At 44.9% G+C, this 20,789-nt stretch overlaps 1 protein-coding gene across 1 annotated transcript in view; it reads right to left on the bottom strand.

The window, feature by feature from the left end:
• DNAJC11 (DnaJ heat shock protein family (Hsp40) member C11) overlaps positions 1 to 20,789 on the bottom strand; it is a 67,175-nt gene that overhangs the window by 27,846 nt on the left and 18,540 nt on the right. The window contains exons 3-4 of the mRNA XM_064363180.1: positions 19,041 to 19,114; positions 9,007 to 9,108 (exon numbers count right to left, since the gene is read on the bottom strand). Coding sequence (XP_064219250.1) covers positions 9,007 to 9,108; positions 19,041 to 19,114 — 176 coding nt within the window. The remainder of the gene's footprint in view (positions 1 to 9,006; positions 9,109 to 19,040; positions 19,115 to 20,789) is intronic.

Below are 20,789 nucleotides of genomic sequence, written 5' to 3' on the forward strand. Positions count from 1 at the left end.
CCAGAAGTTCGAGACCTGCCTGGGCAACATGGTGAGACTGTTTCTACAAAAAAATTAAAAAAAGAAAAGTTTGGCTGGGAGTGGTGGTATACACCTGTGGCCCTAGTCTCCTGGGAGACCGAGGTGGGAGGATTTCTTGAGCTCGGGAGGTCCAGGTTGCAGTGAGCCGTGATTGTGTCACTGTACTTTCGCCTGGGTGATAGATAGTATGAGACCCTGTCTCAAAATAAATAAAGTAAAATAAAATTTGCTAAATATAAATGCAACTTTCATAAAGATGGTAGGCAATGTTATGAAAGAAAAAGATTGGAAATACACTCTTCACAAAATAGCATGACACAATGTGGAAGTTAGATTAAAGGCCTCCGGAGGAGCCATGCCTGCGGGTACTCACGCCCTGGTACAGAGCCCTCTCCTTGATCCTGAACCAGCTCTCAGACTTGCTTTTGTCCAACAGAATGCATGGGTGTGACGGGGCTGACTTCAAGACCGGCTCACGAGAAGGCTTACAGCTTGGCCCAGGTCTCTAAAATGCACTATCTGAGGGACACTAGCTAATACATATCAAGTCCGACTACCCAGAGACTGCTGTTGGCAAGGAAGCCCAAGCTAGCCCAGGGAGAGGTGCCTGGAGAGACAGCGACGCCAGCCACCCCGGGGAGGTGCGTGAGACAGGGATGCAGAAGCCACTGCTGACATGCAGACCAGCAAGCCTGCAGCGGACCAGACCCAGCTGCCATCTGCCTGTAACCCCTTGGGCACCATTCTGTCACAGTCAAGTCCCAGCCAATCCACAGAACCGTGAGAGAGTATCGAAGTGTTGTTGGAAGCCACCAAGTTTTGATATGGTTATACAGCAGTATACAATCAGAACACGGATACTGGAGACAGTCAGGGTTGGTGAACAGACTGATTCCTACTCTTAATGTTCACATAATCAATGTAATTTAAAAATTTTGTTTAACTCTACATAGGTGCATGTTTTCTTAAGAAATTTTTATTTTATTTTTACTTTTGAAGAGACAGGGTCTTGCCCAAGCTGAAGTACAGTGGCACAAACACAGCTCACTGCAGATTCAAACTCCTGGGCTCAAGTGATTCTCCTCCCTCAGCCTCCCAAGTAGTTGGGACTTAAAGGTGCATACCACCACCCTTGGCTAATTTTTGTATTTTTTGTAGAGATGGAGTCTCACTATGTTGCTCAGGCTGATCTCCCAACTCCTGGGCTCAAGCAATCCTCCTGCTTCAGCCTCCCAAAATGCTGGGATCAAAGGTGTGAGCCATTGCGCCTGTCCTAATATTCTATTTTTCAACTACCTTTTGAATAAACTATTTATAGTTTCTGATATAATGAAACCAATGTTCCTTAAAAAATACTTCAAACAATGACATAATTGAAATAATTATTATTTTTTTTAGAGACAGGGTCTTTGCTGCCCAGGCTGGAGTGCAGTGGCTTGATCATAGCTCACTGTTGCCCCGAGCTCTCAGACTCAAGGGATATCCCTGCCTCAGCTTCCTGAATAGCTGGGATTATAGGTGTGTGCCACTGTGTTTGGCTAATTTTTTTTAAGGTGTTTTTTTTTTTTTTAATAGAGTTTCGCTCTTGTCGCTCTGCCTATAAGACTTAGTGTTTCGTTTTTTGTTTTTCTTTTGAGACGGAGTTTCACTCTTGATGCCCAGGCTGGAGTGCAGTGGCGCGATATCAGCTCGTTGCAACCTCTGCCTCCTGGGTTCAAGCAACTCTCCTGCCTCAGCCTCCCGAGTAGCTGGGACTACAGGAGCACATCACCAAGCCCAGCTAATTTTTGTATTTTTAGTAGAGACGGGGTTTCGCCATGTTGGCCAGTCTGGTCTTGAACTCCTGACCTCAGGTGATCTGCCTGCTTCGGCCTCCCAAAGTGCTGGGATTACAGGTGTGAGCCACATCCCCGGTTCTAATACATAATTTATATACTGCATTTATTGCAGATTCTCTGTCCCTCAACTAGATCATTAAGCTTCACAAGGGATTAGGCGATTTTATTTTCTGCTGAATGTCCTAAAGTACCTGGCACATTACAGGCACCCAAATTAAATCACTTTGTTATGAATAAACCAATCATTTTTACCCACTCCCAACCCACAAAATTGCTGATATTAAACCAAGTCAATGAAAGATGACCATTTTCCCTGTTTTCCTCTTTTCTTAGCTAGCACATTTCTCCCTGTTAAATCTTATTTTGTAGTTTAATCCCTTCATTCTTGTTCACTGGCTCTTTTAGAACCTTCTGCTTGGGTCAACTGTGAATGTGATAATCACGTCTTCACTGACATCACTCAGAAATTCTGAGCATGAGTTACAGCCTTTCTCCCACAATGAGAAACTTCTTACCAGGTAAGAAATGATGCATTTGTACTCGCTGAGTAGAATCAGTTGTTTATTTAGCCAGGAATGTACCATTCTAAATTCTTTTTTTTTAATTTTTAATTTATGATTATTATTTTTTACACCTTATACAAAAATTAACTCAAGACTAAATTCTTTATTTTTCGATTTCAAATCTTTTTAAAAAAATTTAAGGTGTACAGTGTGATGATTTGATACATGTAGCTACTGTGTAGTGATGATCACAATCAAGTCACCACATTCACCACCACACATGCAGAATTACTTTCATGTTTACATTTATCTGGACATGAGGATAACAAGAAATTTCTGTCAACTGCAATCTCAAAGGGAACTCTTTACTGACTGAAAATTCCACCAAAAGAGGTGACATGAGGCAATGTGAAATTCACCTGTTTTATGACTGATGAATCCAGGACGGCACTCAGGACTGTTCCCACTGAATCACTTTATCTCAAATGGAAGTCAGAGCCTGTTCTCCCTGTATAAACCTTAGTCTTTAATTCGGAAACCCTGTTTGTAAGTGATTATGCTGACGTAGGGGGTGAAAGAGCCCTCCAACGGATACTCACTTCAAGACAAACAGCTGTTTACCTTTGAGTCCCTCTGTGCCTCCTATCCCAATTGCCGAGACTCTTCTCCAGAGTCTCAGTTTCACGTCACAGCACCTTCCCAGACCTGATTAACCAGGCTTGGGTCCCTTCTCCTTACATGACGAACTCCCACATTCTCCAATCGCAACAGCAGCCCATTTCTGCAGACGGTGAACTGCCCCTTCCTGCCACTACACTCAACAAATATACGGGTTAAACAGTCCATCTTCTGCTGTCATCCTCTCAGTCAAGTCAAGGCAGTTTTAGGACATCAGAATCACTTCCACAGAACAGACTGAAGTCATAACCACAGGTGAACTTTGCTGGCTATAGTCATTAGCCAGGGCAACCCCAAAATCCTTGAAAAATAATCAAGTGATAGCCGAGCAAGGGCTCACACCTGTAATCCCAGCAACTTTAAGAGGCCGAGGCGGCCGGGCGCGGTGTCTCATGCCTGTAATCCTAGCACTTTGGGAGACCGAGGTGGGTGGATCACCTGAGGTCAGGAGTTCAAGACCAGCCTGGCCATCATGGTGAAACCCCATCTTTATAAAAAAAAAAAGGCTGAGGCAAGTGGATCACAAGGTCGGGCATTCGAGACCAGCCTGGTCAATATGGTGAAACCCCATCTCTACTAAAAATGCCAAAGTTAGTCGGTTGTGGTGGGGAGTGCCTGTAGTCCCAGCTACTCAGGAGGCTGAAGCAGGGGAATAGCTTGAACCCGGGAGGTGGAGGTTGCAGTGAGCCGAGATTGCACCACTGTGCTCCAGCCTGGGTGACAGAATGAGACTCTGTCTCAAAAACAAACAAAAAACAAGTGATGCATGCTTACGTCTTTATGAAAACATTTGTCATTTAAAAATATTTTTATGGTTATATGCCTTCCTTGATACATTATTCATTTATTTGTTGAGATGGGGTCTCCTCTCTCTGTCACCCAGGCTGGAGTGCAGTGATAGGATCTTGGCTCACTGCAACCTCTGCCTCTAGGGCTCAAGTGATCCTCCTGCCTCAGCCTCCCGGGTAGCTGGGACTACAGGAGCACACCCAGCTAATTTTCTTTTTTTGGTAGAGATGGGATTTTGCCATGTTGCCCAGGCTCTTGATACATTTTATTTATTTATTTAGAGGCGGAGTCTCGATCTTGTCGCTCAGGCTGGAGTGCAGTGGCGTCATCTTAGCTCACTGTAACTCCTACCTCCTGGGTTCAAGTGATTCTCCTGCCTCAGCCTCCCAAGTAGGTGGCATTACAGGTACCTGCCACCACACCCAGCTAATTTTTGTATTTTTAGTAGAGGTGGGTTTCTACCATGTTGGTCAGGCTGGTCTGGAACTCCTGACCTCAGATGATCCACTCAATTCAGCTTCCCAAAGTGCTGGGATTACATGTGCGAGCCACTGTGCCTGGCTGATACATCATTTAAATTTTTTTCTGATAAAGCGGAATTGTGTTTCTCAGCTATTACACAAACCACGCTGATGATGGGGCTTTCTAGATCAGAGAGGAGGTCTTGCCAAGGAGTGTGTATCAACCTCTGTAATAGCAAAAATGGCCAAGGAAATAACGTAAATCTCCATGAAACTATTTTACTGTAGGGTCAAAACTCTAAAGTAATATATGCCTGCAGAGACAGTCAAGCTCCTTTGCCCCTGCATCCCCAAACAATCCTAACATAATCATCTGCTCCACACAAGATCTAAACAAGTTCATGAAGGAGGCAGCAATGAAATCGGACAAGCTGCCTGGGGTCAAGTTGCCTTCTAAAGATGCTCAAAGTGGCTGCCATCCACAGAGGGAGAAGATTTATGGGTATTAAGGAAAAAAGGAATTAAATAATCAATACGAAGTGAATATAGTACAGAACGACACTGTTACACGATCTTGAGTCCTTAAAATACAAGAAATGTGGATGGATTGTGCAAATAAAACAGAAATCCAAAGAGGCAGGGCGATGCTCAGGGTGCTCCAGTCAGGGTCCAGTTTCACATACTACCCTCAGGGATGAACCTCATGTCCTGTCCAGCCACCAATTCTCTCCCCGATACCAGTTCAACGTGGAGGACCCTAAAGATACTGGGACCCCAGCTACTGGAGGCTGGCATTTTCCAGCAGGACATATGGATAGGAATTTATTCCCACAGGGCAAAGCAAAGGCAGAAAACAGGCAGTTAGAGCTAAGGACTGTGGGGTCCAAAGCCTCAACCCAGAAACTGGGCCTCCCATTTCATGGAAGCAGAAACTGAACTAAGGCTATGGAAGGGACTTGATCAAGGACACAGACAGGAAGGTGGAATCTGAGGCTGGACGCGGGGCCCTTGACTCCAAGTCCAAGGTTCTCCCATACATGGATGTGTCTGTGTTCGTGCATGTGGGTATGCGCAGGCATACATTCTATCAGCTGAAGCCAGTAGGCAAAGCGGACACACCCAGGGCTGGGGATTCTACCCGTTCCTTCCTGGGCACTGTGGTGCCTTGCACAGCACATTCCACACAAGCCCATATCACAGGCAGCCACACTGCAAACAGCACTGGACCTGGCCCCAGACAAAGGCCGCAGGAATTGTTCGAGGGCCATTTTCAAATCCCAGCTCACAGGCCCCACCATACCTGAATTTCCTTCTCAGTGTTTTTTTTGTTTGTTTGTTTTATTTTGGGACAGTCTTGCTCTGTCACCCAGGCTGGAGTGCAGTGGCTTGATCTTGGCTCACTGCAACCTCCGCCTCCTGGGTTCAAGTGATTCTCCTGCCTCAGCCTCCAGAGTAGCTGGGACTACAGGCGCATATTACCACACCCGGCTAATTTCTTGTATTTTTAGTAGAGAGAGGGTTTCACCACGTTAGCCAGGATGGTCTTGATCTCCTGACCTCGTGATCCGCCCACCTCGGCCTCCCAAAGTGCTGGGATTACAGGCGTGAGCCGCCGCACCTGGCCTCCTCCTCAGTGTTGAATGAACTACCACCACCACATTTAGTTCTGAACGTCATTTTGGCACCAGTACCACCTTGCATTTAGATAGCAAGATTACCTTTCCCTAATAAATTAACATCTCTTTCATGTGTTTCAATCTTTTAACAACTTGGCATGGTAGTCAGGACAGATGTCCTTGTTTTACGAAGCACTGCCACACGGTTTGCTCTGTGTCCTGCCTCCTGGTGGCCGTCGTCCTTTCTAACCTGTGCTTCTCCTCACTAGGCCGTTTTGCTTGGTAGATACATCAGTCTACTGGAAATCCCTACCTAACCTGTTCTTATTGATGAAAACGGAGAGAAACATGCACCTGCGCTTTGGGCAGCAGTAGTACACATGGGACACAGCCTGCTAACCCCTCTGGGCTGAGGTCCTCTATGGGGGAATCCAGCTGACAGGCTGATCCCTAAGCCATCAAAACTGTCCTTCTGCCCATGATCTTTTGTTTGAGACAGGACTTTGCCCTGTTGCTCAGGCTGGAGTGCAGTGGTGCAATCACAGCTCACTGCAACCTCGAACTCCTGGCCTCTGACAATCCTCCTTCGTCTGCCTCCCAAGTAGCTTGGGCTACAGGTATGTGCCTCTGTGACCAGCTAATCTCTAAATATTTTGTAGAGACAGGGGTCTTATGTTGTCCAGGCTGGTCTCGAACTCCTGAACTCAAGTGATCTGCCCACCTTGGCCTCCCAAAGTGCTGGGATTACAGGCATGCAACACCACGCCCAGCCTCCATGGTCTTCTGAAAGAGGAGATCATCCTTTTCTCTTCAGGACAAGGATGTCTGCTCATCTTGAGAAGCAAAAAAAAAAAAAAAAAAAAAAAAAGCCTTCGGAAATGAAATGAAACATCTACCCCAAATCCTCTCCTTAAAATGCTGGATAGCCAGCATCTGGTTATCACTCAATATTTCTGATTAGAAAATGTTTTATTTATTTGGAAGCAGTTTTATGGAAGTAGCAAAGTACAGGACATTTTAAAAATAACTTGCATGCCTGTGTGAGATGGTCACAGCTGTGCTCCCTCATTCCACAGAAACATGGCCTGCAGACACATTTGCATAGAATCCCAATAAGCAACTGCCACACACCCCCAGATGGCCGATTTGATCATAGGACACGGACGCAGGATGACAGCGAGGTTCTCTTTCCCTTTCACTGCTCTGAACACAGCAAACCTCCAGGCAGAACAGCAAAAACACCAAAGGAACAGCCTGCTCCTGCCAGGCATTCCTGCCTCCCTGCTCCACCTCACCTGCCAACACTGACTTTCCAAACTGGACCTCCCCCCGGTGCACTGGCCACAGTTCAGGGCACCTTGGAGACTTTCAACTCTCCCAATTATCCCAAACTCCCCGACTTGGTTCACCCAGGGTTTTCTCTACCACCATCTGACCAAAAGGTAACCCTGCACTTCTGAGGGCCTCACCTGTTGGGGAGAGTGGGTAGATGGGAGTGGAGGTGTTAGCTTTTCAAATATACATTTTTTTCCCAAGAGAATTAAATCGTTTATTGATTACATATGATAATGGATGATACACAAGCTTCATTCTCATCCATAATCTTATCTGGTCAAATATACTTTGAAATGTGGGATTCAAATAGATGGAGGTGTTCTGGATATATGGCCCTTTAAATGCTGTGTCTTAAAAAAACTCCTTTGAATGTATTTCATCAGAGGTTTATCTTACCATGCATCCCAGTTTAAGCTAGCATTTGTTCTTTTCTTTTTTTTTTTTTGTTTTTTTGAGACAGAGTCTCACTCTGTTGTCCAGGCTGGAGTGCAGTGGCATGATCTCGGCTCACTGCAACCTCCACCTCCTTTGTTCACACAATTCTCCTGCCTCAGCCTCCTGAGTAGCTGGAATTACTTGGGAGGCTGGTGGGCATGCACCACCATGCCTGGCTGACTTTTTTTGGAAACAGGTTTCACCATGTTGCCCAGGCTGGTCTCAAACTCCCAGTCTCAGATGATCTGCCTGCCTCTGCCTCCCAAAGTGCTGGGATTATAGGCATGAGCCACCATACCCAGTCTGCTCTTTTTTCTTTACAAGGTTTAAAGAAAATAATAATGCTTATTACTTTGTATGGCTTCTGCTCTCCTTCCAACAACACTGCTGAGTTGACAGATGATGGGAGAAGAGGTTGATGATGGGAAGAAGACCGGGGGGCTCCCAGCTCCTTATCATGACACATACAGGCTGTCTGCCAGGCTCTCCTGGCCACACTGATAGGGTCTGGCCACTGAGCCCTCTTTTTAAACACAGCTGAACAATACACTGTGCCATGTTTAATTAGCCGTTCAGTACAACTGGCATCTCACAGTGACCAAACTATCCTATTTTCCACAGAGCTGGGGCACACATGCAAAACAATCTCCCCAGCAAACTGAAGGAAAAAGACAGCATGCTTAGGACTGAAAAGTAACTCTGACTCAGTAGTGTCACTCGGTTAAAGGACTTAAACTCCATCGGGGATCTGGGATGACTCTGCTGCTCAAACAACCCAGTGACCGGTGGTCATGGCACCAATGCCCTGGGGTGATGTGAGCAGGGCCCTCTGCTCAAGGCAATGTGGACATGCCCCGAGCCCTCCGCATCATTTAGCGCTCCACATCTTGATGGGTAAGCAAGGACTTCTGCTGCCTCTATGCTTAACGTGGTTAGGTGGCTGTCCTCTGCCCTGCCACTGTCCTCTGACTTCCAGTGTCGAGGACTCGGTCAGCATAGTCGGAGGAAATGGCCTTAGACAACTAGCCTGTGTATCTGCTTGGAAAAACTCCCCGATTTCTGGAAAGAGCAGGAGACTGACTTTGTCTTCCCTCCACATGGTATAAAACATTCACCTCCTGGAGATCAGCAGCAGTGTGTCTGATGGCTGCCAGGGAGGTGCTTTCCAGAAAGATTACCACTTTTACATAATACAAGCAAAACTTTGTCCCACCAGCTTTGTAGGTTTTTACTTTAACAAGCCACCAGCACCTCATTATTTCAGACCTGGCTTCTGGCTATGAAGCCTTTTCATGAGGTGTCCTGTGAGGAAACCTGGCCCCGGGCTCACCTTGGGATTGGTTCGCTGCTGCAGTCTCCTCTCTTCCCTCTCTCTCTGCAGTCGTTCAAACTCCTCTCGAATTTCAGCGGGGGTTCTCCTCCTTTCCACAACCTGTGCGCAGAATCAAGATGGGAAGACAGCTGAGGACCCGGGAGGCGAGGGCAACGTACACAAAGCGCTGCAGTCACTGATTTTGGTGTGTGCATGCCGCCTGGGGTCTGGCCACATCCTTTCCCCAGCAAGTACCCCAAACCATGAGTTCCGCCATCTGACGGCTCAGGCCTGGGCGAGGGAGAGCTCTGCTGCCCTCCTGGCCCTTCCCAAGGTTGAAATGAGTTTTTCCTCGGCTCTCCCGAGTTAAACATTCTTTAACATTCTTTATTTTAGCAACTTACCTTTAAGGCAGCAAAAATCTTACAAGGAAAACGTCACCTTAAATTTCATGGTGTAAATTTCCTTATGAATCTCAGATAACAAATGTTAAGTATCAGGACGAAGGCAAGCTGGCTTTCCCTAGTGGTCTGGGACAATCACTAGAGACTCCTTTTGAGCTTCTTGGACCGAGCATCTCAAGCTGTCAGGTCTGGGTGTTTCTATTTTGTTGTTGTAGAGATGGGGTCTTGCTATGTTGCCCAAGTTGGCCTCAACCTCTTGGCCTCAAAGGATCCTCCCACATCAGCCTCCAAAGGACTGGGATTGCAGGCATGAGCCACCATGTCCGGCAGGTCTCAGTGTTTTTAGAATCATGGAACTCTTCTTACAACAGTATATGAACCTTAGAATGTGGGCTGTCAGTTATAGGCTGGTGTAACAATACTCAGGTACCAAAGAGCAGATCTTATTAAACTCAGGGACGCTCGGGGACGCACGGTGACGTCGAATCTGAGAAAATATGGCATTCCAGGCAGGGCATGGTGGCTCACACCTGTAATCCCAGCACTTTGGGAGGCCGAGGCGGGTGGATCACCTGAGGTCAGGAGTTCGAGACTAGCCTGGCCAACATGGTGAAACCCATCTCTACAAAAAATACAAAACATTAGCCGGGCGTGGTTGGGCATGCCTGTAATCCCAGCTACACAGGAGGGTGAGGCAGGAGAATCACTTGAATATGGGAGATGGAGGTTGCAGTGATCCAAGATCGCAGCATTGCACTCTAGCCTGGGCAAAAAGAGCTAGAAACTCAGAAGGATGGGAGGGGAGGGGAGAGAAAGAGAGAGAGAGAGAGAGAGAAAGAGAGAGAGAGAGGAAGAAAAAAGAGAGAGAAAGAAAGAGAGAGAGAAAAAAATAAAGAAAGAAAGAGAGAGAGAGAGAAAGAAAATAAGGCATTCCAATTCCAGTTCAGCCCTTCTTCAAAAGGAAGACAATCTAGTCGACATTTCAGAGAAGCGGAAAGAAACACGAGGAGGGAAGGCACTGCAGCGCTGCAGCCTTCCATCTGTGAAAGAGGCAACTGCCCTGCACGATTTCGAAGGGTCCTGTTTATGGCGTAAAATTGTATGCACCAGCGAGAAACACAGCGTGGGAACGGAAAAAGTAAGGTTACTCTTTTTCTGTCAGGACCAAAGTTGTCAGATGGATTGGGGGAGGAGGCAGGGGTGTACGAAAGCAGATTCCGCCTATCAGTGGGAGAAATACAGGGAAGTCTTGAGATGCTGCTCACAGAATATCTACAAAGGTGTGACGTGAGAAAAAAATGTCCTGGGAAATTTCAAGTTTCAAAAAATTATTTTAAAAATTACAAGCTTATGGCAAAAAATCAGTAGAACAGAAGGACAGGAAATGAAAAGTATGCGATTCCCGTTACCCATTTCACTCTTCTCACAGGTTACCACTCAATTTTTTTTATAGCTTTTCCTAAAACTTCTCTATGCACGTGTATGTACCTATGTATGTGAGCGTGTGTGTGTACACACACACACACACATACACAAATATTCAATATAAATGAGATATTACAGGCTTTGTGCAACTTGATTTTATTTTTCAATAAATAGAAAAATAAATACAAAAACTTATCCAGAAAATCCTAGGAATCTGTCCACTACTTTCAGGAGGTAAACATTAAAAATAGTGAAAACAACATTTTCTTCTGTAACAACCCAATATGAATCAATAGCTGCTAAAAAAGGGGGAAGTGATTCTTTTTAAGGAAGGTTTAAAATAAAGAGACTGTTAATTCACCCAAGAACAAACTAAAGGTAAGTGGCATGACAGTGATTGCTCTGTGACCTCGCAAGGCCATTCTGGGTTCTATTTCATGAACAAGATGTGTTCCTGCTGCCCAGGCGTAAAATCCTCGAGGGCATGTCACCAATCTACTGCACCCTCACTTTGCAATACCACCCGTCTTGATGTAGACAAAAGCAAGGTAGTTTTTCAAAGTTTCCATTATCTTCTCAATTTCATGTCAGTCCCTCCCTTCCTCAAAGAAAATAAAATAAAGAGCTTCAGGGAAATGTAGGTAATCAACTACTCCATGTAAGTTTGAAGATCCAGAAAAAATGCTTTAAAATACTTAAAAAATTAAGGCCGGGCGTGGCGGCTCACGCCTGTAATCTCAGCACTTTGGGAAGCTGCGGTGGGCGGATCCCAAGGTCAGGAGATCGAGACCAGCCTGACCAACATGGTGAAACCCAGTCTCTACCAAAAATACAAAAATTAACTGGGCATGGTGGCATGTGTCTGTAATCCCAGCTACTACTCAGGAGGCTGAGGCATGACAATTGTTTTGAACCCAGGAGGTCGAAGTTGCAGTGAGCAAAAATCGCACCACTCAACTCCAGTCTGGGTGACAAAGTAAGACTTTGTCTCAAACAAACAAACAAAAAAACTTAAAAAATTATTCATGACTTTACAGCCCAATTCATTGGACCTGACTGTGGAGCTAGTTTCTTTGGACCCAGCAGATGGTGACTGAAGCGACCCATCACCAGGGACGAGAAGGTCTAAGTGTGAGGCTAAGTCTGAACGGAGATAGTTCTTCCACATAGCCCAGATGATGCAGGCCATTCCAATCTGGATAAAGAGATTTTGTTTTATTTCAATTTTTTACTTTTTCTGAGATGGAGTCTCGCTTTGTTGCTCAGGCTGGAGTGCAGTGGTGCAACCTCGGTTCACTGTAACTTCTGCCTCCTGGGTTCAAGCAATTCTTCTGCCTTAGCCTCCCAAGTAGCTGGAACTACAGGCTTGTGCCACCACGTCCAGCTAATTTTTGTATCTTTAGTAGAGACAGGGTTTCACCATGTTGGCCAGGCTGGTCTTGAACTGTTGACCTCAAGTGATCCACCTGCCTCGACCTCCCAAAGTGCTGGGATTACAGGCATGAGCCATCACACCTTGCCTAGATAGAAATTTTATAATTGAGTGTTCTATTCAACAGGATATTAGTTTAAAAAAAATGCAGATTTCATGAAAGTGTGATTCGCCATAACTTTAACCAGTGACATAAGCAGACCCATGAATATGCCCATATACTACTATTTTTTTCAGAAACAGATTTGTAAGATGTTGGGAATTAAAATCCTGGACTCAAACCCTGCAGGAAAAACAAACAACCTGGAGATGTGAGGCTTTACAAAGGCTGCAGCAGGAAAAGATCCATTTTCAGGAATTTTAGCTGTTTAATCCTTGCAGACTGAACTAACAGCTGAAAATCACTTTCTCTCTGCTACATTCTGTGATGAGTTAGAGAGGCAAATAATCCAAAGGTGGCAGATTCTTCCATTTTTAGTCATATTTTACACAATTTTTGCAAATAGTTGGTACATAATCAGCGCTAACAGCAAAGCCAAAATGGCCGGCCTTTCTGGAGCACTGAAGACCCTTAGCAGGGCAGGGCGTTTCATTCTCAGCTCCCACAGGCCTCTGCCAGCCTTGGTTACTTATATCTTCCTTTAAACAGAATACATGATCTGGAGAGGGGAACAGGACTAAGCTAGCGGTGAGCCGCTCTTCTTATCAGCATCTGGGAACACAGCATCCGAAGCTGCATTACAGTTGATAACTACCAGACGTGTTCAATATTTCTCATGGACAGAGTGTATCATATGCAGTTTGTGGATCTTACAACTACTGTTCACTAGACCACTATCCCTATGCTAATAAGAAAACTGAGCGGCCAGGTGCGGTGGCTCGTGCCTGTAATCCTAACACTTTGGGAGGCCGAGGCGAGTGGATCACCTGTGGTCAGGTGTTAGAGACCAGCCTGGCCAACATGGGGAAAGCCCATCTCTACTAAAAATACAAAATGTAGCCGGGCGTGATGACAGGCGCCTGTAATCCCTGCTACTCAGGAGGCTGAGGCAGGAGAACTGCTTGAACCTGGGAGGTGGAGGTTTCAGTGAACTGAGATCACACCACTTCACTCCAGCCTGGGTGAAAAAGTGAAACTCTATCTCATCTATCTCAAAAAAGAAAAAAAAAAAGAAAACCGACTGAGCCCAGGAGTTCCAGATTAACCTGGGCAACATAGTGAGATCCCATCTCTACAACAAAAAAACCACCACCAAGAAGACTGACTTTACTGATGAAAGGAATGAGGAGATCTCCAAAAGCTAGGTGGCATAAGGGAAGGAGGACAGACAGGATCCCAAACCTCCTCGGAGACCTCGTGCAAGTCACTTCACCTCTCTAAGCTTCAGTTTCCCTGCTATAAAATGAAGAAGGTTAAGTGACAACATTCAAAACGTGTCACCTGGGCTGGGTGCAGTGCCTCATGCCTGTAATCCCAGCACTTTGGGAGGCTGAGGTGTGCGGATCACCTGAGGTCGGGAGTTCGAGACCATCCTGACCAACATGGAGAAACTCCACTAAAAAAACAAAATCAGCCAGGCGTGGTGGCACATGCCTGTAATGCCAGCTACTCGGGAGGCTGAGGCAGGAGAATCACTTGAACCTGGTAGGCGGAGGCTGCAGTGAGCCAAGATCGCACCATTGCACTCCAGCCTGGGCAACAAGAACAAAACTCCATCCCCAAAAAAAAGAAAAAAAAAGTGTCATCCGGGTCTAGCTAGTAAACTTTTTATTCTGGAATAATTTTAGAAAATTATTTAGGACTTCAGAAATGCTACAAAAATAGTAGAGAAAGTTCTAGAATAGCCTACACCCAGGTTCTCCCAATGTTAGCATTTTATATAACCATGGAATATCTGCCAAATCTCAAAAAGCAACGTTAGTACATTTCTACTAATTAAACCTAGGGTTCAGATTTCACTAGTTTTTCTGCGAACACCCTTTTTCTGTTCCAGGATTCAATCCAAGATCCCACGTTGCAGCAGGTGTCCTTAGTCTTCTCTGCTCTGTGACAGTTCTAAACCTTGGCTAGTTTTTCATGATCTTGACCATATTACAGCTTTTAATATGGGCTGGCTTTCTCACATACTACAAAACCAACAACAGAGACAGAGAAAAGTAAAATATAAATAATGTAAAGGACTGCAGACAAAAACCAAACTGCAGATGATCTGGGCCGAAGGACGCAACAACTCTGGACGTAATCTAACATCTGAAAGTGTTAGATTATTCCAGAATAATTAGTTATTATTAATAATTAGTTATTATTCTGGAATAATAACTCCACTCATTCCAGGAGATGCATTACGTGGTTTCCATGGCAGTTGCCAGCCATTACCAGAATGAACGCTGTCAAAGCATTCACAGTTCAAAGTTAGATTTTGCCATTCTGAAACAACGACCAATTTCATTTTCAATGTGAGAATCTGCATGAACATCACTAACCCACCTCAAGAAGTAAATAGTAGGGCTGATTTTATAAGTTGGGAATGGTTACATCTCATTCCTTATGGATCCTCCCAAAGAATAACAGTCTCTGGAAGGCTTAAAAAAAAAAAAAAAAAAGGCTGGGCACAGTGACTCACATTTGTAACCCCAGCACTTTGGAAGGCCAACGTGGGAGGATCACCTGAGGTCAGGAGTTCGAGACCAGCCTGGCCAATAGGGTGAAATCCCATCTCTACTAAAAATACAAAAATTAGCCAGGCATAGTGGTGCACAACTGTAATCCCAGCTATTCAGGAGGCTGAGGCAGAAGAATCACTCGAACCCCAGAGGCAGAGGTTGCAGTGAGCTGAGATTTCGCCACTACACTCAGCCTGGGCAACAGAGCAAGACTCTGTCTAAAAAAAAAAATAAACAAAAAATAAAAAAAATTAGTGGGGTGTGGGGATGCACGCCTGTAGTCTTAGCTACTCAGGAGACTAAGGCGGGAGGATGGCCTGAGCTGGGAGGTCGAGATTGTGCAGTAAGCCACAATCACACCACTACACTCTAGCCTGGATGACAGAGTGAGCTCCTGTCTTAAAAACAAAAACAAACAAACAAAAAACCTGAAAATTTACCTAATGACTGACAACTAGGCCAATATTTTGTACATTCTAAAGAAGCTCCAGCGGGTTGGAGAACAATTTCTAGTTGATGGAATGCTTTGAGATCTTTGGATTAAAGATGTCTCAGACACTCAGAACACCAACAATGCCCTTCACCCTTCACTGACTACCCATATGGCTAGCCCAATAACTATGTGGTAAATGGATACCCTTCAGCAACTGAAGAGTTTAATAGTCTAAAAATACTAGCAATAGCATGAAGGGAATACAGCTTCCTCCCTGGAGTGAAAGCTATTATTGTAGTGAGAGAATCCTCATAAGAAATAATCCATCCAGCTGTAGGAATTCCTTGAAGGAATGTTGATGCCAGCTTCATAAATGTGCTTGAGTTCAATGAGACTTTCTGTGTACTATGAATAATGGGCTCAATTTTCCTATTGTATGTTAAGCACTAATACATCTCTGAGTAAACGTCTGGGGAGGTATCTTCATTTAGTTTTCTTTGAAGGCATTTTTATCTTGCAGTGAAAGCTTAGTATCAATATGAAAAAAAGCCAATTCTAATCCATGAGAATCTGACTTTCTTAGTTTACTAAAAATTATGAAGCCAGGCACAGTGGCTCACGCCTGTAATTCCAATGCTTTGGGAGGCCAAGGCAGGTGGATCACGAGGTCGGGAGATGGAGACTATTCTGGCCAACATGGTAAAATCCTGTCTCTACTAAAAAAAATACAAAAACTAGCCAGGCATGGTGGTGTGTGCCTTTAATCCCAGCTACTCAGGAGGCTGAAGCAGGTGAATCACTTGAATCCGGGAGGCAGAGGTTGCGGTGAGCTGAAACTGTGCCACTGCCCTCCGGCCTGGGCGACAGAGCAAGACTCTGTCTCAAGAAAAAAAAAAAAAAAAAAAAAAAAACTAAACCAAAACCAAAAACCCCAAAATAATGTTTAACCACTTACCACCCACAACTCTGTACATATTTTTATTTTCATTTATTTATTTCATTTTTTATTTTTTGAGACACAGTCTCACTGTCACCTAGGCTGGAGTGCAGTGGTATAATCATGGCTCACTGCAGCCTCAACCTTGTAGGCTCAAGCGATCCTCCCACCTCAGCCTCCCAAGCAGTAGGACTACAGGCATGTGCCAGCATGCCTGGTTAATTTTTTAATTTTGTATCATTTGTAGAGATGTGATCTCACTGTGTTGCTCCAGCTGGTCTGGAACTCCTGAGCTCAAGTGATCCTCCTGTGCCAGCCTTTGAAAGTGCTAGAATTACAGGTGTGAGCCACTGCCCCCAGCCCTACATATTTTTATAACCACTATTTTGTGTGTGAATTTGCTTTGTTTCTAATGGGAAGATAATCTGGTTTCATGAGAGGAAACCATACAATACTTTACCAGCAAACCCCACTGCTTCACTGACTGGGATGCTGCTGCTGGGGCTAAAATCCTAGTCTTTGAGGAAGGAATATGTAATGGGGTCCTACAGCTTTTCAGTGACTACAACTGCTGCCTTGAAAAACTGTAGTCAACCCACATCTAAAGAAACAAAGAAGCTTTAAGGAGTGTATAAAGAGTGAATACAACAGAATTGTATTTTCCTTTCTGGATGAGAAAATGCTAAGTTACATGGCTTAATACCTAGCTGCAATGAACTAATGTGACAGGAAGCACTGCTATTTCCATCAAGCCAGAAGCCAAATACCAACTGCCCATGGGAGCCAGGAGGACATGCAGATGACAAGAGCCGGAGGGAACACAAAGGGGAGTGGTGGGGACTGGACAGCCCAGCCCTGTCCGAAGGGCAAGGGTTCCTCAGATTCAGTGTTACCAGATCTTTAGATGTTTCAAGAAAAAACAGAAGACTGGATTATCATGCAGAACCTCCCAGGGTTTAAATGTTGGCAACTACAATTCTTCGTGTGAGACAATCAAAAAATGGCAACAGGCTAGGCATGGTGGTTCACACCTGCAATCCCAGCACTTTGGGATGCTAAGGTGGAAGGGTAGCTTGAGGCTAGCAGTTTGAGACCAGCCTGGGCAACACAGCAAGACCCCATCTCTTAAAAAATAAAAAAAAAGCTAGGCATGGTGGTGTGTACCTGATCAATGCACTGCAGCCTGAGTGATATAACGTGTGCTCACACCACACACACACACACACACACACACACACACACACAAAGCGCATGCATTCTCTCAACACACATGCACACACGCACACATACAAAGTGCATGCACTCTCTCAACACACGCACGCACGCACGCTCACACACACACACACACACACACACACACACAAAAGGCTATTAGTGGAATATGCCCACAGCAACCAATATGAAGCAGTAGTGGAAAGGTGGGAAAGGAAATAGGATCCTCTCTTCCTTCTCCTCCACTCCTCATCTAAAGGCCTTTACAAGGTTTTGATGCTAGAACTGGAAGAGACAGGCACACGTGCTTGAGATCAAACATTGAAGGAACTTCAAGGGAAATCTTACACGATGCTGAAAATATAACTCAGTGAGAGACAATTCAATGTTATTAACAGCCTAGCAAAATTTCTTGGGCATCAGAACCAAGCTTCTTTTTTTTGGTGAGACAAGGTCTTGCTCTGTTGCCCTTGTTGGATGGAGTGTAGTGGTGTGATCATAGCTCACTGCAGCCTCAACCTCCTGTGCTCAAGTGATTCTCCCATCTCAGCTTCCTGAGTAGCTGGGAATACAAGTGTGTGCCACCAAGCCTGCCTCATTAAAAAAAAAAAATGTTTTATAGAAACAGGGTTTTGCTACGTTTCTCAGGCTGGTCTCAAACTCCTGGCCTCATATAATCCTCCCAGTTTGGCTCCCCAAAGTGTTAGGATTATAGGTGTGAGCCACTTTGCCTGGCTCAGAACCAAGTTTCTTTAATGAAACCCCTATATTCCTGTAGCAATTTAGAGTTTCACAAGTAATTTTAATACTCATTTTTCAGACAGTAACATGGAAGCACCAGCAGTCCAATGACTTGCCCAAGGCTCTCCTCCTAGTCTGTGGCAGTGTGAAAGAAAACAAATTGTCTGAATTTTAGTGACTGTTCTCCCACAGCACAGTTGCCGAGGGCTACACATTTGCTATGTATTTTGTTTCACTCATCACGTTTGACAGAGCTCTATCATTATAGTATAATACATGAGAATTGAAAGGGTCCTCATAGGCAATGTAACCTAGCAGTTCTCAACTTTTCTCTGCTTCCATTTTGTTCACATGCATAACATACTCCCATCTGAAACATTTCCTCACCGCAATTATTGAGAACTGAGGTGGAGAGAGAGGCGCAGAGCTGTGGAGGGTGGAGGGAGTGGAAGTGCAGACAGAGGTGCGCCCTTGAAGAAATCGTCTCCCATCAACCCCTGCTCCGCCTGCTCCCACCCCACACCTGGGTTAAAAATTACTGGCCCAGTCCACCCCTCTTCCGTTTTACTTGACAGGTTAGGAAACGAGGGGCAAGTCAGAGGAGTGGCTGGTCCAAGTTCAGAGTGACAAAGTGGCAAAGCCAAGTCCAGAAATCAACCTCTAAAACTAAAATACAAGGCAAGGTAGGGGGCTCTAACATCTTCAAATATTCCCAAAGACATTATGACAGATTGCAGGGTTTTGGGGAGATGTTTTGTATCTGTTTAATGACTTTTCTGGGACCCCAGACGCAGTTTCTCTTACCTCCCATCCTTCCATTTCCAGTCCTCTCTTCCCATATATATCATAGATGGCCCTGGTTTGGGGGTCACTAAGCACTGCAAATTAAAAATCAAATACGTTTATAAAATACAAAATTCACCTTCAGTCCTTTCTGAGAACACTGATATCATTAGGTAAGCTCATCTCCTGTTCCCCCGTCTGATAACAATCTTCCTACTACCCTTTCATTTTCTATGCATCTTTCCTCCTAACTGCGTTTTCAATTTGGCCTAGGATTTGTTTGTTTATTGATTTACTGACTGACAAGGTCTTTCTCTGTTGTCCTGGCTGGAGTGCAGTTGTATGATCACAGCTCACTGCAGCCTTGAATTCCTGGACTTAAGCAATTCTTCCACTTCAGCTTCCCAAGAAGCTGGGATTACAGGTGTGCGCCACCATGCCCAGCTAATTTATTTTTTGTAGAGATGGGCTCTCCCTATGTTGCCCAGGCTGATCTTGAATTCTCGGCCTCAAATGATTCTCTTGCCTTGGCCTTGCAAAGTGCTGGGATTACAGGCGTGAACCACTGCACCTGGCTAAGGCAGGTTATGTCTAAAGGTGGCTACAAATGAGAAAAGTCAGATTTTCCCAGTGTCCAAGTTACTCTTGATTGTAAGGTACAGGTAACAAGGTGTACAAGGTGCAACGTGTAGGAAGCTGCACTGGCTCCTGCATTGCGAAAGGATGCCAAAGTTGTTTTTAAAATAATTTGGTAAATTTCTGCTACAGCACATAAAAGTACACTGACTTGAAAGAGTGGGTTCCAGTTTCTAAAGAAGCTTGATATAAAGGTAGAAACAGGTTCAGATACTAGAAAAAGCTGATTTATTATTTACTCTATAGAGTTTTATTAACTCCAAAGACAGTCTACATTTATTTTATCTCTCTATTTGTAAATAACTTTAAAAGACAAAACACCTCTTACCATGTTGTTGGCCACATCACCCAAACTACATCAGAAAGGATTTCTCAGTTAAGGGTGAGAGCTGCTCAATGATATCCCAACCGAACTCAAATGTCAGCAAGGCCAATGGTCATTGTCTTTTCCCTCTACTTCACCAATTTTTGCCAAGACCTTCGGGCCTCTTCTCCCCTGAGAGTTCCCATGTATTTTTAGGGCTAATTTAAAAACCACATAAATGATCCTATGTATAATCAAATCTAATGGGAAAGGAAGAAACGCCATCTCCTGGAAAACACAGGAACCAAACTTGTGCTCCTCTCCAGCGTTTAACAAGGAATTATTTGGTCGGCGAGGTGGCTCACACCTGTGATCCCAGCACTCTGGGAGGCCAAGATGGTGGATCACCTGAGGTCAGGAGTTCAAGACCAGCCTGGCCAACGTGGTGAAACTCCATCTCTACTAAAAATACAAAAATTAGCTGGGCATTGTGGTGCATATCTGTAATCCCAGCTACTTGAGGGGCTGAGGCAGGATAACTGTTCCAACTCAGGAGGCAGAGTTTGCAGTGAGCCAAGATCGCGCCACTGCACTCTAGCCTGGGCAACAGAGTGAGACTCTGTCTCAGAGAAAAAAAGGAATTATTCATTCACTATTTTTCTCCCTGTAGGCTGAACATGAGGCAGGGTCTGCTGCTGTGGCGCTTTGACTACCACTGGTAGGGTTTTTCTGTTAACTCTTCCCCAAGTCTCCAACACGGTACAAGCAAACTATGTGGCTAATTTAGACAACAGTAAAATTAATGCACCCGTTTAGAGAACATAATACAA

Source organism: Aotus nancymaae, unplaced genomic scaffold, assembly GCF_030222135.1.
Source record: "Aotus nancymaae isolate 86718 unplaced genomic scaffold, 86718_ANA_hifiasm-v0.15.2.pri h1tg000053l, whole genome shotgun sequence".
Taxonomy (NCBI): domain Eukaryota; kingdom Metazoa; phylum Chordata; class Mammalia; order Primates; family Aotidae; genus Aotus; species Aotus nancymaae.